At 41.0% G+C, this 10,949-nt stretch overlaps 1 protein-coding gene across 1 annotated transcript; it reads right to left on the bottom strand.

Moving 5' to 3' along the window:
* Window positions 1-1,281: 1,281 nt before the first annotated feature.
* LOC146320986 (coxsackievirus and adenovirus receptor homolog) lies at window positions 1,282-9,116 on the bottom strand. The gene is made up of 5 exons (XM_084725822.1): window positions 9,015-9,116; window positions 7,487-7,625; window positions 7,273-7,331; window positions 2,520-2,582; window positions 1,282-2,013 (listed from the first exon to the last, which is right to left on the bottom strand). The coding sequence occupies exons 1-5, from the start codon at window positions 9,114-9,116 to the stop codon at window positions 1,282-1,284; spliced, it is 1,095 nt and encodes a 364-aa protein (XP_084581948.1).
* Between the last annotated feature and the right edge of the window lie 1,833 nt (window positions 9,117-10,949).

Raw genomic sequence — 10,949 nt, 5'->3', positions numbered from 1 at the left:
GGGGCAAATGTCCACCCTGTTACAGGACATTCTTATCTCTATTAGTAAGTGTTTTGAAAGGACAATTATTTATGATTTACATTTCCTAAGAGTTTAAATGTCCCTTATTTTGCCCTTTAAATTTATTATTTTTTTAAGTATTAATAAACAAGTATTATCTTGAAAAGAGACATGTTCCTTATTAAGGCACAATGTGATTTCAACACATTTCTTTAAGAATAAAAAGCAATTTCAGTGAAACTTCACCCCATTTTAATTGATTTATTTATTTAATTCATTCACTGTCAGTATTCACAAAGACAAGCATTATACTTGTTTTTATTCAATTAATATCAAAAACACACAGGTAACAGGGTGGACAAAGGAGAAACAGGGGGGACAGGACATAACAGGGTGGACATACCAGTGAACAGCAATGCATTTCATTAAAGTCCATTTAAGGCAGTTCATTTACCTTACAACCTCCCAACAACCATCACAACAACAACAGAAACATGTCCACATCAAACTCAAATCAAATGTCCTGCACCTCCAGACCCAGATTTTTTTCTAAGAAATTCCACAATTTTTTCCAGCTGGACAGACCTCTTGTTTAGGGGTTGTGGCAATCTGGTCATTCCTGTACCAGCTAATGTCCTCTCGTGGACTTGGCCAGAAAAAGTTGTTGGTCCCATTCCTATGCATGCATTTCACCTTAACATCCTCTTCAACCTCCAGGATGATTCCTGGGTGTGGCTCACCATCATAACTGACAAGGCACCACTGCCCAATGTTTTCTTTTGTAATGACTTAAGGCCTTTTTTCTGCAGCAGACAACACCATTCCCTGACAAATAGATTCATATTGTTTTGATCAATTTTTTTTAAAAGCATAAATGACAAACAAATCCATAATAAATCAATAGTAAATAAGAATTAATGGTGGAAACACTAATTCATCTAGCCCTCGTATGTCCACCCTGTTGCTATGTGTCCACCCTGTTACCATACCAAACAGTAACAGGGTGGACAATAACGGGGACATTTTAAGCTAACATCAGATATTACTAGTCCTGTGATGAACAACAAGCTAGCACATGGTGACCACAGAGAAGGATTTTTAATGTATTTACTAACAATATTTTTTTAAATGATCTTGTTTCCTAAATCGTCCACATTTCTTCTTTAGAGATGGTGGAAAACAAAGCGCAGTGTGCAGGCTGCGATGAGCAGACTGCCTGTGGCTGCTGATGAAATTGTAATGTAATCAACTGTTGGTTTGAATGCGAGTGCGAGTGTTACATTACGTTTCCGAACCCATGACGTTTTGAGCAGTACAAATGTAGGAACCCAGTACATCTTCTCCAGTGATTGTTAGAAACAGGTTACCTTGCACAGGATCAACAGTGGCACCATTGGGGAGCGCCTTCTCTGTGCTTTCCAGGAACCACCTGTAAGATATCGGGGAGCTACCTTGTCTGGCCCTACATCTGAGCACTGCCTTCTGACCCACCTCAGCCACACCCTCAAGGCAACACACTGGTTTGCTTGGCCTCTCCCTTACGTCCAGGCGAATGGTGATGATACCGAGTCCAGGAACTTTTCGAACCTTGCACTGGAAGGTATCCGAGTCTTCAACCTTCAAGTCACGGATAGTTTTTGAAGCATCGCCACTTCCAGGTTCCGGAGAGACAAACTGCACTTTACCCTTGAATCGATCAAAATCATCATATGTGCATTGATTTCCAGCATGCCAGATAACCAGTGTGTCTTTTTTCCAGATATCTGCATGCTTGATGCTCCATTCGATGTCAGTTCCTCCCAGGTCTTCAGGAGCAAGGGTGAAATGACAGATAAGGGTAACACTCTCTCCCACGGCCACATGTATAGGTGACACTGACTTTGAGATTATGTGCAGTCCATTAAATGGTTTTGGAGTAAAAGGGAATAATGACAGAGCCATCAACAAATACCATAGCTTTTTCCTGGTAATGAGGGTCTTTTGCTGATGTCTTGTTCTTCTGGGGATGGGCATCTGCAAGAACAACATGGGTCAATGAGCAAATTGAAAAAAAAAAAAAAAAAAACATTCTAACCGACACCAAGTAGGTTATGTTTTTATCAGTGTTGGTTTGTCTGTTTGTCTGTTAGCAACTTAACTGAAAAAGTTATGAACAGATTTTGATGAAATTTTTAGACAAGGTGTGTGATAGACCAAAGAACAGGTGATAACATTTCGGTGGTAATCCAGATCACTATCTGGATCCAGGAACTTTTGTTGCCTTGGTGGAGGCATCTGTCATTCATTCACCCCCATCTTTTGATCAGGACAACAGAAGTTGAGGGAGAGTTGTGTACGCCAGATGATGGGATTTTGAGAGGACATCTGAAAAACTCAAAATCTCTTGCCCACCTTGAGGTAACGTTAAAGCATTTACCTGAACCAAAGTGATTATTTGATTTCAACCCCTGACCGGAGGAAGTCTGTGCAGTTGTGTCATGTTAACTTGTTGAAACCTTATTTTGCTCACTCTGCTGTACCAAGTCCAGGGTCACTGTTTTCCTCTGTTGCTGCAGGGGCATCTGTTGTTCATTCACCGTCACCTTTTGATCGGAACAACAGAAGTTGAGGGAGAGTTGTGTACGCCAGATGATGAAATTTTGAGAGGTCGTCTGAAAAACTCCGAATCTCTTGCCAACCTTGAGGTAATGTTGAAGCATTTGCCTGAGCCGAAGCAAACAGAGTTGGTGCATCTGATTAAAGGTTATCCCTGCCTGTTCAGCGATACTCAATCTCATACTTATCTTTATGAGCATGATACTGATGTGGGAGAGGCCCGGCCAGTCAGACAGCATTTTTACCTTATGTCTCCAGACAAGCGTGAGTAGTAAGAGGTAGAGGTCAGCTACATGTTAGAAAACAACATTGCTGAGCCTTGTGCATCCAGTTGGTCTTCCCTATGCTTGATCTGATCTGATCTGAGGAAAGTGAACAAAGTAACCAAGTCTGACTCTTTCCCACTCCCATGCATGGAGGATTGTGTGGATCAGGTTGGTTCGGCAAAGACTGTTAGTAAGTTTGACTTACTTAAAGGTTACTGGCAGGTGCCTTTGACTCCTCGAGCTAAAGAGATTGCAGCATTTATCACACTCAGTGGTTTGAATTCTTACACTGCAATGCCATTTGACTTGTGTAACGCTCCTGCCACCTTTCAGCGCCGTATGAACAAGGTTGTCTGGTTCGGTGGGCTGCGCTGTGTACTTGGATGATGTTGTGATTTACAGTGATTCTTTTTTTTAACTTATGTTTTATTAGTTTTCTTGTTTAAACAACACAATACACATAGAACATAGCGTCAGTAGCATTACTTTCAGTCTTTATGATGGTATTTATAGATAGTCCATTTTTTCCATCTGCTTTCCCATGTTGATTGTTGTAGTTTCATAATATATGTGAGTCTCTCCATAGCGTGTATCTCATCAATGATTTCCAGCCAGTTTGTCCTAATAGGGGGGTCTTCTCTGTGCCATTTTCTTGTGATGGCTTTTTTTGAAGCTGTCAATAAAATCTTGATCAGATACCAGTCTTTGTCTTGGATGTTTTCTCGTGTTACATTTCCTAAATATAGTACAGTGCATGTTTTAGGTAGTTCATAGCCTAATATCTTTTTCATCTCTTTCCACACATCATCCCAATATTTTGTAATTTTGGTACAGTGCCAAAAATCGTGTGTGGCCCACATTCTGTTCCCCACACAGTCTCCAGCAAAGTTGATGATCAGGTGATCGTCCCTTTTTCATTTTTGGTGTGATGAAAAATCTCACAATGTTTTTCCAGTGATTCTTGGGAAGATCATCTTCAGTGCATCAGGGCCCTGTTAGACCATCTGGCCTGAGCATCTCTCACCATCAACCTGGTGTAATGTGAGTTTGGCAAGGTGGCAGGTGCAGCCTGTAAGGGCCAAGGTGTTAGCTGTTGACCAGTTTCCTGTGCTGACAACAACAACTGTCTTGTTTCTTGGGTATGGTTGGCTACTACCATAGGTTTTGCTAAATGAACAACATACATTGGCTGAGGTCTAGAAACAGCAATATTGAAATATACACATATAATGAGAATGAGCCCTTTATATCTACAGAGGGAGCAGCTTCTCTTCACGGAGGCACAATGTTGAACCACCATGCTTCTGTAGTAGCAGCAGCAGTATCAGTTAAAAACTGCAGACATAGACTTTCACATTTTTCTCCCAAGTCTTGTGGCAACAGACTTGGAAAGGGAGAGTGAGATTACGTAATCTTCAGTCTCACCTCTGGATCCCATAAAATTCTACACATTGGTGCTTTAAGATGTATTACTGGTTCAGTTATGTTACTCCCATGTTCTGCAAATAGAATCTGGGTGGAGTTCATGTGGAGTGCATGAGGGCCAACAGAGAGGATAGAAGTATTACTGAAGCATGTTCATCTGCACATGGATGTCTCAGGTTACAGGGGAGGAGGATAAAGTTGGCACTAGTGATGTACAGTTTTCTTGTGTTTTATGTGTTGTAAGTTTGAGGATACAGTTGGATGAATTTACTGGATTATGAGTGATTTCCTTGGGGTTCAGAGGCTGCCTTAGAACTTAGTGTGAGTGTCATACAATGCAGTTGTCACAAACTGGTTCAGTGTAAGTGACAAAGAGGAGTCAAGTCAGGTAAAAGTACCAAATTAGTATTTTATTACAGAGAAACTAACATAACTATATACAAAAGTATGAGATGTGGAGATGAATGCATCAGTAGTGAGTGGAGTGTGAGTGAAGAAAGTGTGTGTGAGTGTTGAAGGCAGCAGAAAGCAAAACCAAACCAAAAACCCAGGATATGTGGATTCTAGCAGAGACAGGACATTCAATGAGAGCAGGCAGGTACCTGTGGACTGTGGTGGAGGCCCACACAGGTGATACCACTTTCCTTTAATGACGCCCCCTGACTGCAGACTCCTGCAGCAAGGGCTAAGCACTGCCTCCCAAGAGCAACTGCATAATCATAGCTGAGCGACTGTGACAGAGGTGCTGCAGGTCTGTCAAGTTTTGCAATTCTCTAAATGTTGAAGCTGTGCAGCAGGCTTTTTGCCGTTGCTCAAAGATGTGAAACACAAAAGTGCATAGATGGGGAATGGATTAAACTCTGTGTTCACCTGCTCTAACATAAGCTGCTAATGCTAGCATGTCTGGCTAACTAATAGCTAACTAACTAGCTGCAGTAATTTAAACTCCAGCCAAACTTGTTAGACCCCACTGCATCTGCATTTGTTCTGTGGGGGTCTGAGGAGGAGGATGTGGGCTGATGCAGAATCAAAGTGGGTTGATGATGGTGCATCTCTCTCTGGCTCGTTGTCTCAGGTCTAAACTGGGTTACCTTAGCTCTTATCCTGGTTGTCTTCTGCAATCGGTCTTTGTCAGTCACGTGTTCTAACTAGCAGACACGCCCCCAGGCGCCATTTTGGTTGTACCGCGGATGTAAACAAACCAGAACAGGAGGAGCGGTCCAGTGAAGTCGTACTGAATTAATTGTTAGTAATTAGTAGTAGCTAGTTAGTAGTGAGTTTTTAAACTGTTTACCCAGTCGCCAATCTGGAGAAGAACATATAGGAAATGATTTCTGCCATTTCTGTCGTGTGACTTCGTATGGCAGCCTTTCACACAACACGAACGTCCCATTTTATCAAAGATAATGCCGCACGCAAAGACAATGCTCACTGTTGAGTTGTTTACAACGAGTGCCCCTCAAAAATGGCGATTCAACCCACAATGCACTGCGGCTGACCTGACAAAGACCAATTGCAGTGACCCATCTACTACCCAGTCCACTGCACTAATTGAGTCTGTGCATTTCCTTTTCCCACATTAATGGGTGTATTTCTGTCATCAATCATGTAGATATACCTGCTGTATTTCACCATCTGACCAATGTGTGCAGGCATGTAAGCTAGCTTTAGCCTTTGTCTTATAGCATTAATGTTATATCATGTACGCAGCTGCTAGGTAACTTTACATTTATACTTTCACAGGGTTATCATGTCAAAACATGTCAGATGGAAAGACTAAAATGTCGACTGGAGATGGACTTCTCATCCAACTCAAGGGGTTAGCATCAATTGCATCAGCCAGCTACATTTATCATAATTTTAGCTGACAGAATCCACCATCATCAGCTATACATTATAAGCTGCTTTTGTTGACTTTTCTATGGAATCATAGACCTCGTGTTTCAACAATTACTCCCAATTTCGATGTTAATTATCACTGTAAACTGCATAAATTGATTTCTTAGATCCTACTCTTTTTTTTATTTTTTTAAAGATATGTTTTTGGGCCTTTTTGCCTTTATTGGATAGGACAGCTGAAGAGCAGACAGGAAAAAGGGTGAAGAGAAGGGGGATCACATGCAGCAAAGGGCCGCAGGTTGGAGTTGAACCAGTGACCACTGCAGAGGACCAACAGCCCCAGCACATGGGGCAGACGCTCCACCAACTGAGCTATAGGGCTGCCCTTCTACTTTCTTTTTAAGAACGTTTCTGTGAATATTCTCAGTCATCCAGGTCATTGTATTCGTATCAAGATTTGTAGTAGGCAACTGGACTTGATAGAGTTCTTGAAGACGTTTCACCTCTCTTCCAAGAAGCTTCTTCAGTTCTGACTGACTACTTTGGGAGTTCAGTTATTAAACCTAAGTGGGGTTGTTAACACCTAGGGGAGCATGTTATTCATGCACCCGCCCTTCCATTGTGTGACCCTTGAGTGTATCATGGGGGGGGTGTAAATGGGAGTCGTTAAGGTCCCTGCTATCATGTGACTTGTTGGAGTCACATGATTTCAGGTGGGTATCCAACTGCAAGTGGAGTGATCTTAAGACTGCATTGTAAGTGGTAGATAAATTGTGTCTTAGACCTCCTCCTCTGTTGAGAGATGGCCACTCCATGTTAACAAAACTGGCCTCTTTCACTCCTCTCTGTTACCAACTGGCTCAAGGCCGGCAACAAAAAGGGAGGCCACACACAGATATAACTATGAAGGTTTGATTTATTTAACTCAAAATCAAATAAACAAAGTAAACAGCTTATGGGATGTGTTTGTAGGAAAGTTATCAGTCATGTTAGTAGTGTATGGATGGGTGTAAGCATGGTGTATAGTGTGTTGTAGGGTGCAACAAACCAAACAAAGTACAGGCTGAAGAGGCTGCAGCAGGCCCAGCTGAGAGAGAGAGTGTGACCAAAAGGGTGGTCCTTTATAACCTCTGCAGGCCCAACCCACAAGGGCAGGTGCCAGCAGGCACTCCCTCTCAGCCCCGCCTACCAGCCAACTCCCAGTAACTGAAAGAGAGAGACAGTGAGACACAGGCAGGCAGACTGAACAGGGTCGTCACATCTCTCAAACCATCTGTCTTCCCTGGCCAAAATACGGACATTGTCATCCTCAAAGGAGTGTCCTGTAGCTTTCAGATGTAGATGGACTGCTGAGTCCTGACCTGAGGAACTGGCTCTCCTGTGTTGTGCCATGCGCTTATTCAGCGGTTGTTTTGTCTCCCCAATGTACAGGTCTGTGCACTCCTCACTACACTGGACTGCATACACTTCATTCTCCAGCTTGTGTCTGGGTGTTCTGTCCTTGGGGTGGACAGGTTTTTGCCTCATGTTAGGTTATGGGATTTAACCTTACAAAACAACAAACATGGCCATGTTCACGTTTTAAATTCATCATCTCATACAATGAGATTGTCAAATGGAATGACAATGTCTTAGTTTTCATTTTAATAAGTTCCACAACATCAATATTCATTGTTGCACAGACAGAAACAACACCGTAAACGTCACAATTTACGGCAGGCGGGGAATTCAGACAACATAGTAGTAGTGAGGTAGGTATTTTAAACTGGACAGCGAAGGCAGTGCAACAGCCACTTGTAATGTGTGCAAATTGGGCATTTTGCGTGGTGGAAATGTGGATGTGTTGTCTTTTTTTCTTCTTATTACTAATGCATTGCTGAAGTATTGGATTGGGACTGGCTATCGGCAGATACTCAAAATCAAATGACTCGGACTCAGACTCAGGGGCAAAAAAATGTGATCGGGACATCCCTAGTTGTAAGTGGTTTCATTGGGTTTTGGGGTTCAGAGATCCACTTGGTTCCTCTTCAGAGATCCTCTTGGTTAGCAAGAGTGTAAAATGGGGCTCTGGCTGTCAACAGCACAACTTCCACATTCCAAAATTCACAAATGTTGATAAGAAAGCTTTTCCATTCCAATTGGGATGTGTTTCAGGATTAGTCTGTATATCTTAACTTATAACTGTTAAACCTACTAAATTCTTGTCTATGTCTGATAATGATGTGATGGGAACTAACTTCATTTTTCTTGTTGTCTAGAATGCAGACTGCACGAGTAAAGTATAGAGATTGTCAAAAGTAAATTTGTTCTGAGGGGCAGCAGACCTCAAAATCCTTTTTGGATTCTGTTGAGTGAAAAATGTCACATACAATAATCTACAGAACTGTTGACTTGGGATGTCAGTTTATGCTTTGCACAGCTGAAAGAGGCTTTTCCCTGCATGCATGTTTATCAGAAGCTGTACAGTAATAAAATTCATCTTTTTTTTTTTAGGAAAGGTCCCTCTAGACTTTACTTATCAATGTATGCAGCTCCACTGGCCAGTAACATTTTCAGGTATTATATATTGACTTCACTGTCATTCTATTGAACAACTGGATAAGAAATACTTTTGCTTGGTTAAAAAGTAATAGCAAACATACAAAAGAGAAACTAAGAAAGCAACAACTAAACATTAGGTTCGTTTCCTTTTTAGAAGATTTGTATTACTTAAATTGCACATAATATCATCTTGAAATAATCTCAAACTTTGGACACTCCATGTTGTTTTTGTGTTGTTGCTGCATTTTTAGCATTATAATTACACAAAATTTGTTTCAGATGTTAATACCTGACATGCTTAGGCCTCCATAGTCAATATGTGGCATACTTGATGCTCAGCTTCTGTACCTCTACGTTCACCTTTGGGGTCACCCCTCCTATAAGGAGTGTCTCCCCTGAGGTAAGGCAGGAGGGGGAGGGGTTGTTCTCCATGGGAGAGGTAAGCGACATTGCTCTCATAGTAATTTCTGTGTTTTAGTACTGTTACGCCATGTTTATAAGTTCATTTTTCAGCATAAACTTATTGTATAATGTGCTAACATATTCCTCTGTCACTTAATTTGTGTAGGGACTCAAGTTACATGGTCATAATTGATGGAGGATTTAGTTTTTACCTCTTGCTGTCAGCTGCCAAAAATAAATGGAGACCGCCTCCAGAGATATCCATGGTTTAGGCTTCTTCATCACAACACAACACAGACAACACTAGAGTCCACCGGTTACACATACATAGTTTTTTAGTTTAGCACTCCTTAAACTGACTGCTGCAACCAACAAACTTCAAAACCATTCAAAACCACTGAAGGCATCTGTTACCAGTTCTGGACGGTTTCTGTTTTTATTGTAAAATTTCTGAAAAAAATGGAAATAGCTGATTATGGTCGATTTTCTGTTCACTGGTGTAAGAAAGTGAAATGACGGATACTTGGGGCCTCATGCAAGAATATTTTAATATTCTTGTCTTAAATTTCTCTGACTGTGTTTGAATCTGAAAGAAAATTCAAAATACCAGAAAACTGGTGAATGCCACAAGCTCTCCTAAATCACACACCAAGAACAAATCTGTTTGTACGAATGTTTCTTGCATGAGGCTCATTGCTTATTTGTATTTGTTAGGATAAAAAGCATTTCAGTTGCTTTTTCTGTTGACTGATTTAGGAAAAAAAGAATTATTGAACCAAAGGACTGTGATTTTTCACTCTAAAATGAACAACTGCACATGACTTAAGCTTTGTACATGCACCAGATTCATCAGTATGCCTGTGTAATGTTATTTTGTCTTCACAGTTACCAAGAAATCTGACATTCCAACCTTGGACTCAAAAGAAATCAAAGACTGAAATTGACAAGGAGGTGTTTGAGTTCCTACTAAAGAAACACAACCTCGGTGTGCTAAATTTTTTTTCACCCCAAGGCCCAAATCCTGATGCTAAGTTGAATATGTGAGATAATTGGATATATCTGAATAGTTTTTGCTCACTTTGATATTTTGAAATTATATTTGTTTTTGTGCTCACCTTTTCCCACCCCTGCTGGAATAGTCGTGGGCTCAATCGAATCTTATGTGAAATTTTTGCATTCCACTTGCAATTAACAAAAAATCTGTTGGTAACGGATGTGTCCACCTCAGTTGTGTCATAGTTACAGTGGTAATCACACCAGTTAAATGTTATTATGATTGCTAGATTCATTGAGCTCGCCTGCAAGCAGCTCCTTTGCAAGCTCCAGTGGAGACAGTCTGACTCTGGTGACACCATTATACTGCAGCAGACAGGAAAGAGAGCTGAGAAGTCCAGTTGAGTTCAGCACTGCAAATGTCAGGCCTGTTGCCAACTATGCATAATAAATATTTCCATTGATTAAACACTATAATCCTGCTATTTTCAACGCTTTGTTGTTCTAGATTACTTAGCTAAAGTATTACTGTCCACTTTTAGTCACTGCATGAGTTTGTTCATTAATGTCAAACTGTGTTTCATAGTAACGTACACACAGATTAAAGTTCTCCGTCACTACGAGGAATTATCTTCATTTTAATTCCAGAGAGGTCATGTGTGGGATCAGTGTATATAAGAAAGAAAGAGGAGGGACAGGTTGCACTATATTCATATAGGAATAATATCAACTTGAATAAGAATGCTGTTATATCTACAAATATAGTGTGTCATCATTCATGATCTTATGCCGCATTTTGCTGCACATGCTAAGGATTTATCACCTATTTCAGCCCCACATATGATGAGTATGTCTCTGCCCCAGGGCTGTTTAAAACTGCCCTTCATC

This window comes from Lutjanus erythropterus, chromosome 9 (assembly GCF_056507025.1).
Source record: "Lutjanus erythropterus isolate fLutEry1 chromosome 9, fLutEry1.hap2, whole genome shotgun sequence".
Taxonomy (NCBI): Eukaryota; Metazoa; Chordata; class Actinopteri; order Lutjaniformes; family Lutjanidae; genus Lutjanus; species Lutjanus erythropterus.
Note: the sequence above shows the minus strand (reverse complement) of the source record. Positions and strands in the feature narration are given on the sequence as shown.